The following is a 24636-nucleotide window of genomic DNA, read 5'->3' on the forward strand; positions in this document are numbered from 1 at the left end:
TCGGGCCTTTACTGCAGTTTATTGGCATTGCCTATTATGGTGAAATTAATTTATTAGGTTATATAGTTATTTAATGATACCTGATTAGTTTAAGACAGATTTGATTGTTATACGTTGCATGCCCCCAACAGTCATTGGTTCATAGCAGAAGAGGCCACTCACTCTCTCCCCACCCCGACCGAAACACACACGTGCGAATGACTCATCACAGCCCTTGGCTATCAAATCTGGCAAACTGAAAGTTTCTTGCAAACTTTTATCCACATGTAGAAGGCCTTGCAACGTGAGCAATACAGAAAATATCACAGCATGCTTTTAAAAAAAATAAACTCACAATCTAGATCATATATTATTACTAACTGAAAAATTGTGAAAATCGCTCAACCAAGGATCAAACTGCTGAGTTTTTAGTATTCAGATAAAAAGTATTGAATATTCTGTTTATTAACTTCCTTATGAACATAAAATTTAGCCTAGTCACTGTGAAGAACTTTTCATTTTAGTGGAAGCATCACACTGTAATTGTTGGAAACAACCAGTCACAAAATTCAACTCTTCGGCAATATCTGTGATCACTATCATGTGTAATGGCATGTGAACTTCTCTCGCTAGACGCCAGTATGATCTCGATGCGTTACTGACACGTTGAGAGACATTTAAATGCTTTTTTCTGACACCTCGAAAAGGAGCAAATTGGTACAATAATTCATTCATAACTTTTTACTGGCTAAAGATAACTCGAAATAACCTTCACCACTGCATTTCTCGTGAAATTCTAGCCTGATTTGTATATCATTTCACTTCATTCCCATTTAAAATTTTGAAGTTGAATTCAAGATGGTGACCGTCATATGTCCTATAACATTTTCCCCCACCCCTATTACAAACCTGCAGTGTTAATTTTGCGGAAAAGTATGGCACTCAATTTTTATTTGGGTGTTTCCATACTTTTAGATCACCCTGTATGTAGAATGAACATAATACACTTACACAGGAAATTAAGATGTGGAAATTGTGGAGAAGCCAGAGGTTGCTTTCGTAATGTGTTGGTATAGCATTGGCATTGAGTGCCAGACTTGCATATGATATCTATTCGGTTAAATTTTTCAGATAACTTTTCAGTAAGTTTTACTAGTTCATATCATATTTGTTTTTATTATTTTGAGTGTAGTAAGCAATGTGCACAATTAAGATGCATGCAAATTGATCATCTAAATTTATTCATAACTTTCAGTTATCCAAATCAAAAGCAGAACAAAGGAGAAATGTTTCATTGAACAATTTACATTTTCATTAATGATTATTCATGCTATGAATCCTCATCACAGACAATCTGCATTATATCATGAATGGTACATCCATATTCTTTCTCCCATTTCCAATGTATATGAAACCATATTGTGGTGCATCCACATCGTGGTAGAATGTCATGCCAGGCCAATAGAGTGAACGCAATATCATTGTTCTGCGCCTTTCTTCAAACTGCAAACCCCAGCATGCTGAGAAAGAAATATAATTAATTCATCTTTGTTGCAAAAGTTCATAGGGGAACCCAGGTTTCCATTAATTTGTAGCTTGTCACAGATTTGGTGAAATATAAGTATGTTACATCATACTAATTAATTTACATTTTAACAACATCCAAAGTTAATAGATGCCACAAACTCCCTTGATTAGATGACAAATATGCATTTATGCTAGAGATGTGACAAATTAATCAGTACTCTATATCAGTGTTCTGCAACCTTTTTTTTTACTCACGGCACACCCAAGATGGGTCGAGACTCAACACGGCACACCAAAATGTCTGTCCCCTCAAAATCACATGAATCTTAATATAATTACGAAATATTACGTCTTTATGTAATCAATTATTATTATTATCATTGTTGTTGTTGTTATTATTATTATTATTATAAAACATGAATAGACTTATGAATTTATTAAAAATTTATTAACTTTAATTCACTGTAGGAAATACACATTTCTAATACGAATTTTAAAGTAAATACTCTACTCATACCTTCAATGTGATACTTGAGCCTACTTAGCTGCACACAGACGGCTGATTCATGGCGGAATCATTGACAAAGCAAGCCTCATTTCTTCATCGATTGATTTGAGTCTTTCTCTCTCTCTTTGATGTTTTAATTGCAGTCAACGTCGAGAAGCCCAGTTCACACAAATAAGTAGTTGAAAATTGTAATAACATATTAACTGTCATCTCGGAAATAGCCGGGTATTCACTGGTTATTGACAACCAAAATGTATTCAAAGGCACTTTGAAAAATTTTAATTTCAATGTTCTCTCTGGTTTCAAATCTGCCAGTTCCTCTTGTAAGCGTAAATTTTTCGGAAGATATTTTGAATCCATACTGAATGGATCACAAACCCAGTCAAAATCTTTAATGCTATCTCCAAAATGTTTTTTGAAAGTCTGCTGCAAGAGTACTATATGTTCTTTAATTAAGTCCATCAACTCCTTGTTATTGTCAGCAAGGGGCCATACAGTTTGGAACATCTCGCACGATCCATTTTCAATTGTCTGTATCCACAAGTTCAACTTATTAATAAATCCTTGAATCTTGTCCAAATTAGTCAGAATATTTTCGTTTCTACCTTGCATTTTTCTGTTTAGTTCATTCAAGTGTACGAAAATATTGGAAAGATATGCCAACTTCATCTGCAAATAAAACTGCATACTCATGCCCCTCAATAGTCAAAAATGAAAGTACTTCCTCTTTAAGTTCAAACATTCGCGTTAACACTTTACCTCGAGATAACCATCGTACTTCTGTATGTAGCAGAAGTGTAGTGTGCTCTGATTCCATTTCTTGACACAAAACAAAGAGCCGCATATTTAGGGGCCGCGATTTGATGAAGTTCACGACTTTTACTTCGTCCATCACAATTTTCAAAGGAGATGGCAAAGACTTAGCAACAATGGCTTCGAAGTGAAGAGACAATGGTCGGTTCATAAGTTAGGATTTACTTCGCATACTTTACCCACGAATCCTTTCACTCGGCCTGTTATAGAAGCGGCTCCATCTGTACAAACACTAACGCAGTCCTCCCATGTTAATCCATTACTGACCACATATTCAATAGTCATACAAAATATTTCTTCACCGGTTGCTCGCTCGGGTAGTTCTTTGCAAAAAAAGAAATTACTTGCAATTACATCCCCATCAACATACCTTATGTAGGAAAGAAGTTGTGCATGACCGCCAATATCGGTGGACTCGTCGTTCTGAAGTGAGAACTTTCGACTGCTCTTTATTTTCTCCTTCATAATGTCTTCGATGTCACTGGACATGTCATTAACTCGGCTGCTGATTGTGTCAGCAGAGAGGAATTTTTGAAATTTCAGTAGGAGCTTCTGAACCCAGGACTATTTTTACCATTTCCTTACACGCGGGCATTAACAACGTTTCTGCTATTGTGTGTGGTTTTCTGGCCTTTACGATAAGTTCGGCTACCTTATAGCTAGCTTCCTGTACTTTTTGCGAAACACGTACCAACGTAGTCATGAGCGTCACTTGTTTTTTATTTTGTTCCAACAACCGACGAAAATAATTCACATCTTTACTTAACAGAGAGGAATAATTTGTTGACAAATGTCGTTTTAATTTACTGGGAACCATAGCAGCATTACTGAGTTTTTCACCACACATAACGCACTCAGGGATTGCACTCGAGGACAGACCACTCCGTACAAGGAACTTATCCATATCGAAAAAAGAAAATAGTAAGACTGGTTTAGCAATCCAATATTCGCACTACTGCAGAGCACAGCTGTGATAGAACTGAACTGAAATACTGTAATTGTTGTCTGACAATGTGTGGGTCCTTCGGCGAAGGAAAAGAGCAATAAAGTTTAAGAAGCGCCAAGAAACAGGCACAAAACAGCCAGCCGTACACAAAAGATGCAGTGTTACAAACAAAGAACTTGCTTGAATAGCTCTATTGTATGATTGGTGCAGACCGCTAAAAGGCTTGCTAAAAGTCTTACACGTCTTTCTTTGCGGTGAACACAAAGCTTGCCACCTGTAACCTATCAAACCGGCCCTATATTACAGGTGAGAATACATATAAGATGAGTAAATAAATTACATTTAATTTCTATGAAAATATAACAGTTATCAGCAAGAATAAACAAGCACCTTCTTACTTAAAATTGACAATTAATTTCTTACAATATTACAATAGTAGATAAAAGTTCGCGTCACACCTTTCACCTTGTGACAGCACACTGGTGTGCCGCGGAACACTGCTCTATATCGGCATCGGCCTATCCAGCTATATTGGTTTTCAGTAAAATTATCAAACATTTTACCAATGCCATATAGCTATAAATATTTTATAATTAGTGCAATATTCTGCCATTTTGTTACAATTTTTATGAATATAAACATTTAATCTGCATGCTCTATTTCTTTTTAAAGTAAATGTCTAAATGTGCAGCTTCCTTTGCAGTCACCTTGTAGCTTACGTGTACAAGATGGAGGAGGTCAATGAACCATTCATGATCTTCAAGAGCAAATTGGAATTTTGTATCAGGTTGGTAAATTTTATATTGGTACCAGTCAAAATTTCTTATCAGTCTGTCTCTAATTTACGTTAATTGAAACCTGAATTTTCCAATATAGTGTGTATACTATACACACTCAATGAAATGTTCAAACTTGAGAAAACATTTTTTTTAATCAATATGGACCTGGTATTGCAATACAGTTATTGCGCCAGAAGAGAACTGAGCAGGGAGGCATGGACAGGTATATTTTCTAGCAAAGGAACAATTACATTTATTATACATCTAAATGACACCAAAATTGCATATTTGGGGTAAACTAGGATTTATTTATCTCATTTTGCTTGTTTGTTTGCCCGTGGGGTACAGAGATGGTATTTGCCCTCACCCCCTTCTCAGAGTTGTATTATTTATTACTAAAGTAATGCTAAGCCAACGTTAGAACAAGCGGAACATGAATAACCCTGTTGAGATGGACCTATAGGAAAACTGCAAGGATGGAAAAGGAGTCATTCCATGCGAAATCTACACAGCCTTTGACCTGACCATCACCGATTTTCATGAAATTTGGGGAGTTGAAACTATGCATAGAACTTAGTAACTATGAAAATTTTTAGTTTTGTGCGTCTTGTAATTGTTAAATTATTCAAGGTCAAAGTTTGCAGAAATTGCCCTTTTTGAGCCCGCTTAGCTATACTAAATGTGCTGTAACTCCGTCACTATTTTGCCTAGGAAGCTCAAATAAAGCTTATTGTACAGGGAATTGAACAAGCTTTCCAGTGATAAATAACAAGCCCACGTTTCGATAAAAATATAATTTGGTCACGTGACCTTGACTTTTGACCTTGAATATCTCAAAACATGTCATCACCAAAAATCCTGAAAAAAATATATTTGGTCCCTCATATCATACTATAAAACATACCAAAAAATCATTCTGGGACTGCAATGGGACCAGAAGATACAAAATAATATGTGTAACTATGTGACTGATAAAAGCCTCATTATATGAACTATGAAGAGTCAAATGTCCCTTAACACTCCCTACAAAATGTGAAGGAGTTATCATGGGTATAATTGGTCATGAAAGAAATAGGTTAGGCACAGGGAGATCCCTAGCCGTGTGTGTCAAGCGCAGATCCGGCATATTGTTGACCGCCATATTGAATTCAACGCAAAAATTTCAAAGGAAAGGGGGTGAAGTGATATACAAATGAGGCTAGAATTTCACGAGAAATGAAGTGACGAAGGATTTTCCAACGTATCTTACGCCAGCAAAAAGTTATACACATATCTTTCACTTACGATATATGCACATTATAATGTTGTCAATGTTCCTGTGAGCACACTCGTTGACGTCTCTCACACTCGCATAGAACATTTGGTAATGTAGCATGTGCAACAACATCGCAAGCAGCAACTATGCCTTCTCTCAGATGGTCAATATCAGGGACTTTTAGTGCATGCACCATTCTCTTCAAATGTTTCTGAAGGTAAAAGTCCTCCTAAGATGTTAGATCTGGGGAATGTGCAGGCCTTTTAATAGATCCCCGTGTGCCCATCAATCTACCTAGAAAATTACCATGAAGAAATTGCAAAAATGTCCACATAGTGTGGTCACACTCTGTCCTGTTTCAAAACTCTCGAAAAGTGCCATATCCCGTAAGCAAGGGTGAAAAAACCTGTTCACTTAACAAATCCAAGAAGCCCTCACCATTTAAGGTTCCGTTGTTGAATATGGACCAACCATTTCCGTTCGCCATACATTATACCACATAAATAGCTTACCAGCAACAACCATTCGACTGAGCAAATCACAGGTATTGCATATTATTTTTATTAACTTCACCGTGAACATAAAAATTTGCCTCGTCACTCAAGAATTTTTCATTCCAAAGGAAGTGTCACGTAATTGTTTGAGATACTTTTCCCAATATTCTTCACTATTCAACTATTTGGTGAATGTAGCTGATTAAAATCATATGCAATGGTGCATATACTTCTTTCTCTCCCAAGATGTCAGCGTGATCTCGATGAGTTCCTAACACGTTAGGAGCATTCCAATGCTTTGTTTTTAACACCTCGAAAAGGAGAAAATGGTTACAAGCATGCAGTAATAAATTTTTGCTGGTTAAATATCTGTTGGATAAACCTTCGTCACTTCATTTCTCGTGAAATTCTAGCCTGATTTGATATATCACATCACCCCCTTTCCTTTGAAATTTTTGCGTTGAATTCAATATGGCGGTCAACAATATGCCGGATCTGCGCTTGACACACACGGCTAGGGATCTCCCTGTGCCTAACCTACTTCTTGCATGACCAATTATACCCAGGATAACTCCTTTACATTTTGTAGGGGGTGTTAAAGGACTTTTGACTCGTCATAGTTCATATAATGAGGCTTTAATCAGTCACATAGTTACACATATTATTTTGTATCTTCTGATCCCATTGCAGTCCCAGAATGATTTTTTGGTATGTTTTATAGTATGATATGAGGGACCAAATATATTTTTTTCACGATTTTTGGTGATGACATGTTTTGAGATATTCAAGGTCAAAAGTCAAGGTCACGTGACAAAATTATATTTTTATCCAAAGGTAGGCTTGTTATATATCAGTGGAAAGCTTATTCAATTCCCTGAACAATAAGCTTTATTTGAGCTTCCTAGGCAAAATAGTGGCGGAGTTACAGCACATTTAGTATAGCTAAGCGGGCTCAAAAAGGGCAATTTCTGCAAACTTTGACCTTGAATAATTTAACAATTACAAGACGCACGAGACTAAAAATTTTCATAGTTACTAAGTTCTATGCGGTGGCTCAGTCGGTAACGCGTCTGACTACCATGCTAAAGGTCCCGGGTTCGATCCCCGGCCGGTTCAAATCCGGGAACTTTTCTAACGGTGAAAGCGGCCCCGGCGCCCACCCAGCATCGAATAACATGGGTACCTGGGGGAAACCCTGGGGGGTAAAGGCGGTCAGGGGCATGATGCTGATCACATCACCCCCACTCACGACCGGATCAAGAAAGTGTGGGGCGTTACACCCACACCCCCTATACGCCTTCATGGCGTGGTGCTATGCACAGGGGTACACTTTACCTTTACTTTACCTTTTACCTTTTTTACTAAGTTCTATGCATAGTTTCAACTCCCCAAATTTCATGAAAATCGGAGATGGTCAGGTTAAAAATTGCACATATCTGTGTTGATTTGGCATGGAATGACTCAAAGATTGAATTGATCTTGTCCAGGATAGGGACAGATGGAAGACAACCATAAACCTTCAGGTTTAAAAAGGCTAGAGAGTTAGTTAGTTGTAACCCTGTCAGTCATAGATGTGAAATTTATTTTTGCACAGCAGTAAAGAAAATCGAGAATATTGTTTTCTAATGTATGTGAACTTACTCTGCATTTTGTGCACCTCATTCCATAAAACTATTCACAGGTATCGGTGATTAAAGTAAACAACACATATATAATTTATATACAATTTCCGCTGATATTAGCCAATATTAATGCATTGATTCAGCTCAGTAATTGTAACATAACCACACACTCTGCAAAGACTAACTAAACTCTCCTGCATTCTTAAACCCAAGTGCTTAGTACTTCAGCAACCAATCCTTCTATCTGTTCCTATCCTGGGCAAGATCACTTTATCCTGGCTATCCTTTATATTTTCCATCAACTCCAGCCATTCTTCCTTCCCTCTTGCATGCTATATGGCTTGCCCATCGATTGATTGATTTGGTGTTTGAAGTCCACTTTATGCACAGTAAGGCTAATCGGGACTGGACCTGCAGTTAAATGTGTGGGATCCGGACCACTATGTGCCTCCACCGGGTATCCAACCCGGGATCCCTTGATTACTAGCTGGCGGTGCTACCATTGTGCCATCAGGGAGGCCTACTTGCCCATCGAGTCTACTTATTTTAATTATTCTAATAATATTTGGACATGATTTCAGATTCAGTGTAACCCTCTCCAGTTACTGTTTCTGCATCTCTTTTAGGCCTGCCTAAATGAGTGCTTCCATATGTACCCCCACACCCCGTATACGCCTTTATGGCATGGTGCTAAGCACAGGGGAGCACTTTACCTTTTTTCATGTATCCATATGCTCAATGATGTCACCTTTGGTGCTAGCAGATGCAGGTTCAATTCCAAGTGGGAATTTCAAATTTTCTGTGTTGACTCAGAATCGTGAGGAGAACTAACTGAGGAAAGCTATAGCCAAGATCTTCTGTCTCAAAAACTGAAGAACATCATTCATACAACTCGTGCAACTCAATGTGCAAATTGTGCATTACTCAATGAAAAGTCTCTTGGTAGGCCTGTGGCACAATTTAGTTTTAGGTATTTGTCTAGAGTTTTATTTTCCAAGAACTCCTGGCCTCCCCCATGGCGCAGTGGTTGTGTCATTGCCTTGTAATCAAGGGGTCCCGGGTTCGATACCCGGTGGAGGCACAAGTAGTTCGGATCCCACTTTAAGCTGTAGGTCCAGTCCCGATTAGCCTTACTGTGCATAAAGTGGACTGAAAAACACCAGCTCAACTCCAAGAACTCCTAATTTATATTCCTATTTTTTTATGTGTAAGGAGCAACATTTCACATTCATACAATATTACAGGCAAAAATATTGTTTTGCATAAATTAACTTTAAAATAATTTTACAGAAATTTTACAAACAAAGTATCCTGGCAAACTAAATACTCACCTTCTCTTGGGAGATCAAGATCAATTGTGTCTAGAAAATCAAGGGTGTAATTATAATCTGGACGTGTGAGCAAATTTGTGTTCCATTTCTGCAGAGGCTTTCGGACATGCACGTAAGACTTTAGCTTTTTAGCCTCATCTATTGTTAGACCTGTAAGTATCAAAAACTCTCAATTGAAGCTCTAGGATTTCAATACGTGACGTTTTGCAATTATTCCAAGGTATACACACTGACCTAAGATCTGAAGCATGTTATTTTCTGAAATGTTGCCAACAAAAAAGCAGGGGAGGGTTTAGCTTGTAATTCCTTTTGAAACGTATGTCTTTACTCTCTTACAGGAACCTATGGAGCAATCCCATACATAACCATAGAGATGGGGAGAAAGTGAGTGGGTGAAGCAAAGTGGTGTGCACTGCTGCAAATGACTGGTAGCTGCAGTCGCATTACTCCCTGCATGCAATCCCTTACCCCCTCACACATTCATTGATTGAGCTCTCTCTAGTTACTACTTGTGCAGAGGAATTGTTTTCATTTGTTTCCTCCAAAGATTCTTGGGATGTAAAGTCCATAGGATTTGAACCAAATAGGTCCAGAAATTTTTGGATTGCAAAAATGCAAATTATGAATATTGGCTGAGTCAGAACCACTTTGAACCAGTTTCTGGTAGTGATGCCAATATTTAAAACATTCTTGAAATTTAAAGGGGCTCGGAAGAAATTACAGAATGTAAGTGTGGAATTACACCATACCAAACTAGAGTTTTGTCTTAAAATGTTCATAGATTCACTTATTAGATGAGCCACCTTTCTCTTTTGATTATTTTACATTGCTTTTCTATATTTTGGGTTAAACTTGGTGGTGAGGATAATTGTTGATCTCGTGAAAGGGTGATGGAACAGTACAGGTATACATTTTTGGCATAATTTACAGAATCTGTGAAAATATCAATTCCAGTCCACACAGAACAGACGAATTTTGCAAAACTATTCAAACTGATATTTTCTGATCATTACATCTGTATCAGCCCAGCACTATACATGGTGTAATGAATACAGGGCAATACTTCAAGAATGGATTCTCCATGCATAGATAAGAAATAAGTTTATATGAACATGGATCTGGAAATGAGTAATTTCTGAGTAATAAGACCTTCAAGTAACAAGTAATTCCCCTCTCAGTCTTCTGGAGCCTGTTCGAAGCATCAGATTGTGGTGAAACTTCTTATAGAGGCTATGGAGTGGGTACATCCCTCCAAAGGTGTGTCTACCATACTCGAAGAAGCTAGACGAATCCTTTTGTTGCTTTGAGCCATCGTGGGAAAATGCAAGAAGCCAGGGTTTCTGGATTTGAATTCCAGCCTCGACTTGGATGTTCTTTGTGAGTGCCCCTTCATCAGTTTCATGATGTCATCACTAATCGTCATTGTGATTAGCCAAAAGTGGTAGAAAGAGACCTAAAATAATGTAATTCATTCAAGTCAATCAAGAAAGTGATTCACTTTTGCATCAAGCACAAATTATATACTATACAAGGGTTGGCTAAAAAGTAATGGCAACACTGGTATAATTGGTACTTGACTGTATTGGCAGAGGAGCACGTGTTACATTCCTTCAATGTAATCGCCCCCATCTTTACAACCTTCTGCCACATTTATGGAAGGCGTCGTACACCGTCAGTGCATCCATCTCTGTCAATGTCCCGCATTGACCGCCCTATAGCATGTATGATGGCTTCAAACATGTCGTGGTGCTTACTGTGCAGTGGTTCCTTCATTTTGGCAAACAGGTCGTAATCACAAGGACTCATATCAGGTGAATACAGCGGATGTTCCAGTACTTCCCACTGCCAGTTATGCAGGAGTGCCGTCACAGTGTTTGCAGTGTGACACCTTGCATTGTCATGCAGGATGATGGGAGACCATGCCAGAACATGCCGTCGCTTCCTCCTTAATGCGGGACGAAGGTGCAGTAGTAGACTGCGTTGATCGTCTGCCTGGGAGGTACAGCATGGTGCAGGATGACCCCCTGGCTGTCCTAAGCAATAATAAACATCACTTTCACACAACCTTGTGCAGGGTGCACGTTCGTTGGGCAAGGGGAACCAGGGTGTTTTCATTCATTGGACTGCCGCTTCAAGCATGGTGTGTACGACCGATCCCAGGTTTCATGCATAGTGACGATCCTTTCCAGGAAGTCCTCACCCTCTCTCTGGTAGTGGTTCAGCAAGTCCTGTGCAAGTGCGTAGCGATGCCATTCTTGCACTCGGTGATTTCATGCAGTATCCAATGTGCTGCGATTTTGCGGAACCCAAGAATGTTGTGCAGAATGTGCAGCACCATTTTGTGACACACGCCTATCTTCGTGGATGATTCTCGAGCAGTCCATCATCGATCCACAAGCAGCAGGGCAGCCAGGAGCTCAATAGTGGGGTTGTCCGTTGGGGGTCATCCAGAATGGGGGCAGTCGTGCACGGAATCCCTGCTTTCCTGAATTCACCAATCGTGCCACTGTACGATACAGCAACGCTGCATCACCACATGCTTCACGCAGTCCCTGCCAACATTCCTTTGTACTCCGACCACGTGCCACTTCAATTTTGATCCACGCACGTTGTTCTTCTTGCCTAAACATATTCTTAGGGTGATTGCACTCTCGTCGTCTGCTTCAGAGCACTGCTGTTTTTGACTGTATAACATACAGCCGTTCTCACTCACTATACTTCCTCGTCTGACATTCCCTTATCAGCCACGAAACGCTTGTGGTGCTGTGACTCGCCCCTTTCATGTAACAGCAATGTTGCCACTACTTTGTATCCATCCTGTGTATATTGAATACAACTAGCAAAGTGCCAATGTGGAAGCAGTGTCTATAACATGGTGCCAAGTTATATTGCCAAAGTAAATCCTCTGGAGAGTCTGAGAGTGGCATCTCATGGTGGAAATGTGAACTAACACAATAGTGAGGGAAGCAGGTCCGCAGCTTGTCATACTCAGGGATTGTGAGCCAGAGAATGTAGAGGTTGCAGAGGCGTCTCGTGAATGCATGCAGTGAATGCTGTGAATGCGTCAATTGTGGGAAAAGGAGAGCTTGCTCTGCGACGACATTCATGAGCATTTCTACATTCTAATTTCTTCATATTTATTTTACACGAGAGCGCTGAACTAAGCTTATATTACATTTCTTGGATCTGAAGTGAAAGAAAGTAATAATTCTTTTCCCACAATTGATGCATGCGTCACTTCAGATCCAAGAAATTTAGTATAAGCTTAGTTCAGCACTCTCGTATAAAATAAATACTTCTCCTATATGAAGAAATTAGAATGTAGAAATGCTCATGAATGTCGTCGCAGAGCAAGCTGTCTTTTTTCCCACAATTGACGCATGAGCAACATGCACTGCATGCGTTCACAAGATGACTCTGAGAGGGTGGATATATCCATCGAAGCCACTGCAGATAACAAGTGGGCATGATGGATGTATCGGCTATGCCCACTTAAAGAGTTAAGTGAGAACAGGTAGCTAATGTTGTTGCATGTGTATGTGATTTTGTGTGTTCATTCGGTGTACTTACTTAAACATGTTTTCCATTTATTAATTAATATTGTGAAAGGAATTGTATTTGTCTTGCACTATAGGACCAGACAGAATGCCGTAATTTATATGCATGTTCATTTTTGTTTTATTGATTTTTCTTTAATAATGCATGTTTTATGTTAATTCGAATTTTGAATAATTCCTTTTTTTTGTGGCCTCTGAGTTTGAATTAAAAAAAAAAGTACACTGTAAGAATATATATTTTCATGACCTAGTGCACTTTTGCTGAGGAAGTGTTCATATGTCTACCTTTAGGGTCAAATTTATATATCCAGAAATGAATGGTTAGAAAAAAGTAATCATTTGGGCTATGCATCATCAGCAATCTTCATATCACCTAAGGAATTTTAGATATCGCATATGATATTGGTTAGTTTAGTTTTGGGTGAAAAGTCTGGAGTTTTTATGAATATATTAGTTACTCGTAACGTGCAAAGAGCTTCTTGATAACTTGCCTTTGAATCCTTCATTTTCAATAATAGTTCCATCAGGGCACTTGTATAAAGCACCCCTAGGCACAACAACAGCTTCATCACTTATTTGTATTATAGTGGCAGCCAAACGATGTTCTTCCTTCAGTGATTTTGGCTTTCTCTCCTGAAATATTGTTAGTACAAGAATATATACATTCTGTCAGTTTATTGAATCGGATTCCCAATGAACTTTATAATTAGTATATACAAGTTTAGAACAGACGTTTGACTTGTTGGTGACATTTTCATTCAGCTAAGATGATTCACTTGTGTGAATATCAGTGAGTGTGGAGTCTGGGGCAAATGAATGGGTCTATAACTAAACTTCCTCAGATGAATTCAAGATGAATGGAAATACCAGAATATAATAAAAAATATAATGTATGTGTTTTTGTGTGTGTGTGTGTGCAGGTGTGTGTGTGTGACTATGTATATATATAAACATAATTGCAAATCACTGCATTGCCAGGGATATAAAATGTTATCTAATTTTTCAGAGCTTTTTTTTCAGCATATCTCACTCTTTTTAATTTTAAAAAAGTCTGATTGCCTTAATTATGATAGATTGTAATAAAATCAAAAGCATATGTAGAAGATTTAGTATAAAAATAGGAACAAGGAACATGAATCCTTGGAAGCAGATGATGAAAACACTATTTTTTCTATTTAAAATTGAGCTGCTTACTACTATGCTAGTAATACTTATATTAAGAGCATAGGTGTAGCTAGAACTTTATATTTGGGTGTGCACAAAGAAAAAAAATGAGGTATTGTACCTTTTTAATAACATGTTTTGCAACACAATCACTCGGCTCTTTAACTGCACTGATGTTTGTAAAAGAATATAAATGCACTAAATGACAGTGTTGAAAATTTTTGAACATATGTATTTGGTCTAGGAATTAATTCGTGCAGTTGTTACGCACACATTGAAGCTGTAGTTCAAACACAAAATACATAAATACCTTAAGAAAAATATTGTCCATCGCGAGCCACCACTTTCGCCGATCTGTCAGGTAAGTTACGGATTCCATGGTGAAAGAAGTCCTCATCCTTTGAAGCGATCCAGTCAGAGACCCATTTTTCGATATCTTCTGAAGAAGTGAACCGCTGTCCAATCAAATCGTTATTCATGCAATCGAACAAGTAGTAGTCTGAAGGAGCAATGTCTGGTGAATACGGTGGGTGGGGTAAAACTTCCCATCCGACATTTTCTAAATAGGTTTTGACCGGTTTTGGAACATGTGGGCGAGCGTTATCATGTTGAAAAATAAGTTTATCATGTCTGTTCTCCCATTCTGGTCGTTTCCTGGCCAGAGCTTGCTTCAAACGCATTAATTGTCGTCGATAACATTCTCCATTAATAGTTTCACCCGGTTGCAGCAGCTCATAGTACACCACACCTTTCATATCCCACCATATGCACAGCATAACCTTTGCACAGTGAATATCTCGTTTTGGTTGTGATGGACCTGGTTCACCTGGCTTCACCCAGGCCTTTTTTCGTTTCGGGTTCTCGTAATGGATCCACTCTCATCGCCAGTAACAATGTGATGCAAAAACCCCTTTCTTTTCTGTCTTTGAAGCAGCAATTCGCAAATGGTTTTTCGTCTTTCAACGTCTCTGTCTTTCAATTCATGTGGAACCCAATGTGACATCTTTTGAATCATTCCCATGGCTTTGAGGTGTTTCGAAACTGTTGTTTGATCAATGCCTAATGCTTCTGCAAGTTCTTCCTGCATTTGACACGAATCCTGATCGAGCAATGCTCACAATTCTTCATCTTCATTTTTTTTTGGCTGTCCAGGTCGCTCTTGGTCTTCCAGGCCAAAATCACCACTTCTAAACCATGCAAACAACTTCTGACACGTTCGCTCAGCTAGTGCATGGTCACCACACACTTCCACCAAAATACGACTACTTTCGGTAGCACTTTTCTGCATGTCAAAGTAATGAAGCAGAACACCCCGCAAAAACACTTTATCTGGCACGAACTGCGCCATGTTCAGTTGACTACAAAATGCTGTTGACGCGTCAATCAACTGCCCTATACTACGAACGATGGGTGCTGACAGGAGTTTTCAACACATGTGTGGATACACGGAACTGTGGGACGATACGCTCGTTACGCCATCTCTTGTCCAGGCGCACGAATTAATTCCTAGACCAAATAGTTGAAAAAAATCAAATTGCATAGATATTACACACACACAAAATGTTCATAAATGTTACAAACAAATACATCAAAATACACGTCATCTATAACAAGAGGCACGTCTGTCAAAAGGTACAATGTTCTTAAACTCATCAATAACTTCATTTACATCAATAGACTAAGCTTTTTCCTGTTCCACAAATAGCAAGAGCAGGGCTTCCAATCTATCCTGCTTCTGAGTTGCTCTTAATTTAGTTTTAACTTGGGTAAGCTTGGAGAAAGCTCTCTCACACGTGCAGCTTGTGACAGGTTTAGAAGAAAAGCGCTGTAGTACAGAGTAGAATGCAGTAAATATCTTCTTTCTCCAATGACATCAAAATATCGAAAAACTATACACACTAGTTTCATCAGCGATAATGCACACGTTTGTACCAAGTAATGACATTTTCAACTTCTTGCAAACTGCCGCTTATTTTTTCTCTTATTGAAATATCTGTATTTAATTCTCTTTGATAAAGCAGCCCATTAGGGTGTGCCTAGGCACACCCGGCACACCCCGTACCCGTAGCTACGCCTATGATTAAGAGTATGATTTCAGCATTTAAGACATTTTTAAACTTCAAAAACAGCACATTCATTTGGATTTAATCATATCAGAACATAATATGATGTAACTTGCCAGAACCAATTTGTTTAGGTTCAGCCATAGATTCGAAATGTGTAATAAAACCAAGGCTATTTCCTTTTCGAGAGGGGAGGGGGTGCAATCTAGACTTTTACAGCCTCTGACAAAAAATTTGAACTTCATTCACATTAAAAAAAATATATTTGAAAAATCAAATTTATTTTTTTGATACCTTAGTTTCCCATGTTTGTACACTCCTGTTCACATAAAGTGGCACACTTTAAGTTTGAACAGTTGAAGAATGTGCCACTTTATCTGAACAGGAGTGTACCATAGCAGACATAAAATAAAACTGAAGAACATGGGGTGTTCCATAAAAATGTACAAACACTTTTACAACATGTAAGTCACTACATTTTCATTCTTGATTTGAAATAATGCTGAAAGTTTGAAAATGTAAGTGTAGAGAAGGAACTTTCAAAGACAATCTGCCATAAATTGTATTGGCAATAAGTATAAAGCAGATACAGAGTTCCAGAAGACTAAGGACATTCACGATTTTCACAACAGGAAAAAAAATACTGGAAAGATGCATGAATCAAAAAGACCTTCTGAATTTGAGCATTCAATGAAGTTTGAAGCATGTCACATGAATCAATCCAAGAGAAGTTTGAGAATTAGGAAGAGTTGTATTTCTAGCTCTCTTCATGAAAATCATCTGACTAGATAGGTTTGGTAAAGAGGTGGCAGTGAATACACCACTGGACTTTTTTTTTATATAGAGACGCATCCAAGATCACATTTATGGCACAAAACTGATAAAATCCATGAACTACAAGCAGCCATTCAAGGAAAATGATAAAATAACAACAAATTATTTATGATGTTCGCAATTCTATTCATTTGAATTTTCATCAGTGCTTGAACCATTATGTTCATCAGTTTGAATTCATGCCTTAACTTTAAAAAGTCTACATTTGTATTCTTTAATATTTATACTACGAAAACTTAAATATATCTTCATAAGCATCTACTTTGTAGTTACAACGCAGTAAAACCTGTTTAATCCGGACTTTGCTTAATCTGGACAGACAAAAGGCACAGAAAAAAGCAGAATGCAAGGTTTTAAATTCTGTTTCCCGCAGACTTTGTACTTTACTGCATAGTATATTTAGGCCTATGCCCTTTAAATACACCATAATAAACGTGTTTTGTTGCTATAAACGGAGTTTTAATGCACTTTCTACTGTTCTTTTAGGTTATTTCAGTTAATCCAGACTTTCGTTAAACCGGTCAAGTTATCCCCCATTAGTCTGGATTAACGAGGTTTTATTGTGTTTGTGTATATATTTTTGGAACACACTGAGGGGTGTGTGTGTGTGTGTGTGTGTGTGTCTGCATATATTGAGAGAATTTTGTGCCTTACACGTCTTAGTGAAAATAAGTTAGCAGCATGGTTAAAATTTGAAATATGTATGCATTATCCATCTGCCTTGCTTTCAACTCATTTAAAGTTTAAGCCTAAGAGAAAATTCTATGATGTAATTTACAGCAATAGCTTAGACCATGGACAAAATCTAAACCTTCCCTCATCTGGGAATTTGTGACACTTAAATCATTATGAGCCTTACCATGTAGGAAATTCAATATTCCCACCCATTCTCCCTGAGTTAAGTTGACATGTTTATAATATCCATATTACCCATTATTGCAAATTTCAAACTGATCAAAACCCCTCTACAGTGTGGAACAAATAGCAATAATTAATTTCTTAAATTGATTGCTTAAACCATACACCTTACAACCCAAACTTTTCATCATCACCCATAGGTCATCTTTTAGTTCAACTCGATAAAAAAATTAAATATTCTTTATTTTACCGAAGGATTTTGAATAAAACTTCGAAAAGCCGTCCCAAAAATTCCCTGTTGAAGGTGGTGGTTTTACCCCCTTCCAGCTCATGGTCTCATTACCACACTGTGTTGAGCTTGAGAGTCCCCCTGAACTTTTTACAGGGGAAAAAGTACTGAATATAATTACGTTCCCCTCCACAAAGAAAAATACAACTTTGCTCTGTTGTGGCAAATCTGCTGTTTATAACTAACACTTCAAGGCAATAGTTACTATATTTTACCACTGTCCTTTAAAGGTGTGGACACCATGAAACTGAAACCTGCTATGTTGGTAATTATTATGTCCCCAAGAATATTTATGACAAGTACCCTATACTATATATTATGTTAATGTTGCCTCTATTATCTGAACATTTTGGTCTCTTCATTGAGAGCATGACCTTCAATAAAGCTTAAACCAGCAGGAAGCAGCAGAAACTCATACTACCATGTAATCCTATTTATATTCATGTTTTAGCAATCTTCAATACTGAAAAATGAATCAAAAGACTCGAAATTGGATCAAAACTAGTGCAATAATTGCAGAAAAAGGTGACATTGTTGCTGAAAACTGAACAATAAAGACATGAAAGGTGCAGAAATGCTCATATTTTTACTGAAAAATAAATCAAAGGACAGTGAACAAAAAAATACATTACAGAAGGTGCACTTTTTAAAAGTCTTAATATGATTGGCAGTTGTTAAGCTGTTTATTAAGCTTTTGATACTTACAGATTCCTCTATGAGAAAATCCAGAGGATCTAATACTTGAGTGACAACATCAGGAGTTCCATAAAACCGATAAGTGCACATCTTTGTTAGATCTTTATGTATTTTTGTGACTGATGGCATTAGAAACCAGTCTACGCAATTTAAGCTGGAATAGAATACAATGTTAACTGCAAAATATAATTAACAATACAAAACTTTACAGACATTTTTCTAACTTCAAAATTCACCTTATAGAAAATTAATTGCTCTCTCATCCTCAATAAATACGCATAGACAAGTTGCTCTCTAAAAATTTGTCCAACCTGGAGCATTTGTAACCAGCAACTAATAATACTATTTGTTACTTTTATGTAAATAGGTGGGTGAATCTCGTGTTCTTTTCTAACCCTTAGAATCAGCAACTTGTAAATGTTGTTACCTTCTTCTCTCAATCTTTACTACACTGCCACTCAATGTTGCCCACCTATGGTCCTTGTACCATTTCTTGATATACTTTTTTTTTTTATGTATGTATATACTGTGCGTTCATTTCGATCTTCAGCCGAGAGATCGGGAGAAGCGCTGCGGGTGGCGCTGACGGAGATGCCGACATTTCCGGCCTGCAATGCCCGCTTATTTTTATGGACATATGCAGACATTTATATAAATATTGCAAAACGAGCACTAACCTGTGTTATAAGAATTGTTCAAAGTGATGTCCACCTACATTCACACATTCCTGGCATCGTTTGATGAAATTTTGATACACACGCAAAAGTTCTTCTTCCGTAATTCTTCCAAGTTCTGCCCTTATATTGTCTTTTAGTTCATCGATGCTATGAGGGTTATTTCGGTAGACTCTATTTTTTTAGGTTCCCCACAAATAATAGTCATATACGGTAAGATCTGGCGAACGTGAAGGCCATAAACCTCTAGAAATTACTCTGTCATCAGACACCTCCCTTATAGCATCCAAAGAATCAGCACCGGTATGGGCTGTGGCCGAATCTTGTTGAAAATACCCATATTGTCTCTCATTATCTGATAACAACTGAAATTTATAAGTGATAGCGAGGTTATAGCAGCTGCCGAACACTTTTTTGCAGACCAGGAGAAATTTTTTTTTTAGAGGGGTTAGAGAAGTTGGAGCAACAAAGTGCCAAGTGTGTAGACCTTCAGGCAGAATACGTTGAATAGCCTGAAACATTTGTGTCTGTAGCTAAAGTCCTTCTGGGTTTTTTAATATAGAATTAAGTATTGCATATTCCAGTGGAATATAAAATTTATCATCTGCTTGTGTATCAACATCTTCAGGCAGAATAGAGACAGAGTATCTAGTGAGAATCACTTCTATGTTACTAGCAACACTGTAGGCTAGCAAAGTGGAATCTACAGATCTACCAAGATGAGAGAAATGTCAGCAAATTAAAGTGGACAGGCATTTGTTTTCTCCTCTCGCTCCTCCTTCATTTGTGCCTAAGTGCCCATATGTTGCTGTATTTATAGATTCCCTCCCTTGCCTCATTGTCAAAAAGATGAACGTTAAATATTATGTCTCTGCTTTCCCTGTGCGTAGTTCTTTCCTTCATGATGAAACAAAACAGGTGACAATGGTGTGCTGAATAATGCTTCACATTTTGCCAACTCAAGAGCAGGATTACATTCTGTTTGCATCACTCATGCTCCCTCTGATCGCTTCACCAGAAGAGTTTCCTCTTCTTGTTGAAGATGTAGAGGGCTAACATTGTGCTAACTCTACTCGTGTAACAGATACTAGTATTGCATGTATCCCATCCCAAGAGAGAGAGAGAAATGCAAATGTATGCATTTCCTATTTACTCCAGAATCCACCAAAGCATAGTATCACACAGTGGTGACATCTACACACTGCATGAGGTGGGCAAGGTTTAGGAGGCTCCAAACTATGTCCAATATTCTTGAAATATTGTATAATCCAGAAATTCAATGGACAGTGTTGCATGTATGGATTATTGGACCCAAGAATCAAATGATTATTTGACTGAGAAATGAACTCCTTTTGGAAAAAGACAAACTACATCTCCAGGAATAGAATGCCACAATTCTAGGAAAAAAGGCTTCCATTATTTTAGGCTTGCACTAAATAAAAACTGCCTCTTTTGATGTTTATTGTTGAAGAACTTTTTGTCATGACATATGAAGTGATTAGTGGTGGGGCTAGACTTTCTGGTCTTGGTGAGCCACCATGGTGGCTGTCAAAGATTTGGATGGGCCACATCTTCAAAAAACAATGTATTCTTGTTTTCATATTTTTATTAAATGGTCCAAATAAAATAAATTTTCATTAATACATCATACATTTATATTTTATTTTCCCACCACGGAAGTCGTCATTTATGTTCTCATACACACACATTAATTATGCAACTCTATGTGATGAATGATGATAGTGATATTCATTGTCAAATGCTTAGATTTATTTATTTATTGGTCTTTTTTTTCTGAAGACCCTTGGTCGATTGATTGATTACTTCACTTTTCTGCCACTTTTGGCTAATTGCGAAGAAGAGGATGAGTGATAATATGATGAAATTGATGAAGTTACACTCATTCCCAGGCTTGAATTCGAAACTAGGACTCCTGATGTTGTAGCATGCTGTGATAACCACTCTGCCACGAAGGCCATCCTGTAAATCCTTGGTGAAAGGGTATAGAAAATGTCAAATACAGAAATTGTTACAGCTTTATTTTGTTCTAGAAAATGTTAGGAATAATAGAAATGAAAGTGAAAAACTTATATTTGGAAATGCAAAGTGTAAGCTGTTAATTATCAGTACACTTGACATGAGTTTAATTAAACCAACAATACAAGTATGTCTTACTGCATATATTAAAAATAATTTGTCTTACCTATAGAAATATTTTCTGCTTCGCATGACATCCTTGTCGTGACCTAGTGCTATGAAGTAGTCATGTTGAAGACCAGGAATGCGACCCCAAAGGTACATCTTTAGTATGTGGTTTTCATTTTGCAATATAGTTAAAGAATTTTCTAACATACAGCACTGTTCATTACTGAGCGTATTCCCAGAGATATTTAAGAATTCTAAATTACTACAGAGCTTAGTTATGTTCATTGTGAAAGAGAAATTTCTTCACATACAATGCAAGTAAATACTTCATGTTGTTTTTGAGTTATGATGTTGGTCATTTGTTTTTTTAAAAATGTATGGCTACAAGGTGGATGCATACAGGTGGTGTGCATCAAGGCAATGGACTATAAATGAAAGTGACTTGTGATGTCATTCCTACAGGAGGAGTGCAGGCAAGAACTGAATTCTGAGAAGCTGGGACTAACCAACTAACTAACTCTCTAGCCTTCTGAAACCTGAAGGTTCATTTCATGGCTGCAGCAACACAGGCCTTCCATCTGTCCCTATCTTGAGCAAGATCTATATGCTCTTTTTCATCCCTACTGATTTCCTTTAGGTCCATCTCAACGTTATCCCTCCATCTTCGTCTTGGCCTTCCTACAGGTCTCTTACCATCAGGTTTCCCAACAAGAAACCTGTAAACTCCTCTTTCCTCTCCCATTCATGCCACATGGCCTGCCCACCTAAGTCTTCTTGATTTAATTATTCTAATAATATCTGGACAGGAATACAAATTATGTAGTTCTTAATTATTTAACCTTCTCCACTCACCTGTCTCCTCATCCCTTTTAGGTCCAAATATTTTCCTAAGGATCTTATTTTCAAATACTCTCAATTTATGTTCCTCTTTCAATGTAAGGGATCAAGTTTCGCATCCATATAATAATACAGGCAAAATTACTGTTTTGTATATTTTAACTTTTGCTTTCTTAGATATTAAATGAGAAGACAAAAGTTTATGAATAGAAAAGTAACATGCATTTCCTGAATTAAGCCTGCCTTTTATTTCCTCTTTAATATTTTCATTTGTTAGTATTATTTCTAAGTACTTGAATTTGGAAACTGGTTCAAACGAGTTGTTATCAATAATTAGATTATTACCTAACACTTGGTTTCGGCCTGTAAGCATATATTTGGTTTCCTCTTTGCTAACTTCCAAACCTATCTCTCTAGCTGCTTTGAAAAATATTTTAGCATTATTCTTAATTGTATTTATATCATCCCCTAATAAGTCTACATCATCTGCATATGCTAACAACTGAGTCACACCATTTAATTTTAGTCCTTCGTTAGTTTCTTTTACCTTCCTAACAGCATATTCTAAGGCAAAATTAAAAAGCAATGGAGATAATGCATCTCCTTGTTTTAACCCATCATGAATTGTAAATTTATCAGACATATTAATACCCACACGAATTTTACTTTCTGTTTCACTGGTGCATACTTTTATCAAACTAACAAGCTTCTTAGGTATTCCAAACTCTACTAATATATTATATAATTTATCTCTTTTGACCGAATCATATGCTTTTTTGAAATCAATGAATAGCTGATGTGCACTTTGATTATATTCCCACTTTTTCTCAAGTGTCTGTCTGATGTGAAAAATTTGATCTGTTGTTGATCTGTTACATTTAAATCCACATTGATAATCACCTATATTTTCATTAGCATATGGGGTTAGTCTTGCTAAAAAAAATGTTAGATAATATTTTATATGTTGTTGAGAGTAGAGAGATTCCACGGTAATTATTGCAGTTTATTTTATCACCTGTTTTAAACACAGGAATAATTATGGATTCTTTCCACTGTTGAGGGATTTCATCTTTATTTATTTATTTATTTATTTATTTAACTGAAACACAACAGGCGCATGCCCAATTACAGTGTTCAATATGGGATGACACCATTACATAAACAAGAACATAACTAAGAAAATTAACAAGAAATATGAATGATGCAATATACATTTTACTTTTAAGAATAATTGTGAGAAATTAACTATTAGATTATAGAAGCAAAGGGAACACAGAGACAATACAACAATAAATGACGCTAAACTATTGGATATAACCTTACAAGCTGAATGAAAACCAAAATTCAATGAACAAAACAAAACAAAACATACAGAAATTCAGCGATTAGATCTTATGTTACAATTACATTTAAATAGGTCTACGCTTGGATTATTCTTAGAAACTAAATTAAATAACTTGCACATTCTCCTCATGGGTTCAGCTTCGGTCATTTTGGTTCTTCCAAGGGGGATTTGAAAGAGATCAGTTCTGGGCCTTAACATACAGTTTGGCACATAAAAATTTAAATTCGACAACAGATTAAAAGAATCTATTTTACCATTGATAAGCTTGGAGAGAAAAGTTATTTGAATTGTTTGCCTCCTTTCGTCGAGTGACGGAATATTAAAGATTTCGCGTAATATGTTGCTAGGAGTGAGTTTTGGATATGTACCATCAAGTTTAAATAGTAGATATCTGAGAAATTTATTTTGAAGCTTTTCTAATTTTTCGATATCTTTCTTGAATTGCGGGTTCCAAACAAGAGAAGCATATTCGAGTTTAGATCTGACGAGCGTATAATATAGCAAGAGAAATGTTTCCTTTTTTCTAAATTGATGACCCATTCTCATTATAAATCCCAAATTTCTGTGAGCTTCGCTTAAAATGCGGGCAATATGTGATTGGAATGTTAACTTTTGGTCAAAAGTGACCCCTAGGTCGGTAACTATATTCTCACTTTGTACTAACACATTAGAAATAGTGTATGAATGTTGAATAGGGTGTCTGTTGTGGGTGAATGATACAAGTTTACATTTCTTTAGGTTTAGGCTGACTTTATTAATTTCACACCACTGAAGCAAGTTATTCAGCTCTTCATGTAATATTGTACAGTCATCAGCGTTTTCGATATTTTTGTATATTTTAACATCATCAGCAAAGATTAATGTCTCACATTTTGTGAGTAGTTCTGGCAAATCGTTTATAAAAATTAAATATAGCAAGG

At 37.1% G+C, this 24636-nt stretch overlaps 1 protein-coding gene across 1 annotated transcript; it reads right to left on the bottom strand.

Annotated features, from left to right (window-relative positions):
- Positions 1 to 1255: 1255 nt before the first annotated feature.
- Rsph9 (Radial spoke head protein 9) lies at positions 1256 to 21882 on the bottom strand. Its single transcript, XM_083125887.1, has 5 exons — positions 21593 to 21882; positions 18725 to 18869; positions 13303 to 13444; positions 9255 to 9404; positions 1256 to 1499 (listed from the first exon to the last, which is right to left on the bottom strand). Exons 1-5 carry the CDS (start codon positions 21817 to 21819, stop codon positions 1339 to 1341), a joined length of 825 nt encoding a protein of 274 aa, XP_082982013.1. The 5' UTR covers positions 21820 to 21882; the 3' UTR covers positions 1256 to 1338.
- Between the last annotated feature and the right edge of the window lie 2754 nt (positions 21883 to 24636).

Source organism: Lepisma saccharinum, chromosome 7, assembly GCF_977018435.1.
Source record: "Lepisma saccharinum chromosome 7, izLepSacc3.1, whole genome shotgun sequence".
NCBI classification, from domain to species: domain Eukaryota; kingdom Metazoa; phylum Arthropoda; class Insecta; order Zygentoma; family Lepismatidae; genus Lepisma; species Lepisma saccharinum.

Excerpts from the sequence above, each read along its gene's own strand:
- Rsph9 (XM_083125887.1), bottom strand. The coding sequence starts at position 21,819 with ATGAACATAACTAAGCTCTGTAGTAATTTAGAATTCTTAAATATCTCT. Across the intron at positions 9,405-13,302 it reads TGAAAATGAAGGATTCAAAG|GTCTAACAATAGATGAGGCT; the intron begins GCAAGTTATCAA and ends TGATACTTACAG. Across the intron at positions 1,500-9,254 it reads TCTTGATCTCCCAAGAGAAG|CATGCTGGGGTTTGCAGTTT; the intron begins GTGAGTATTTAG and ends TTTCTTTCTCAG.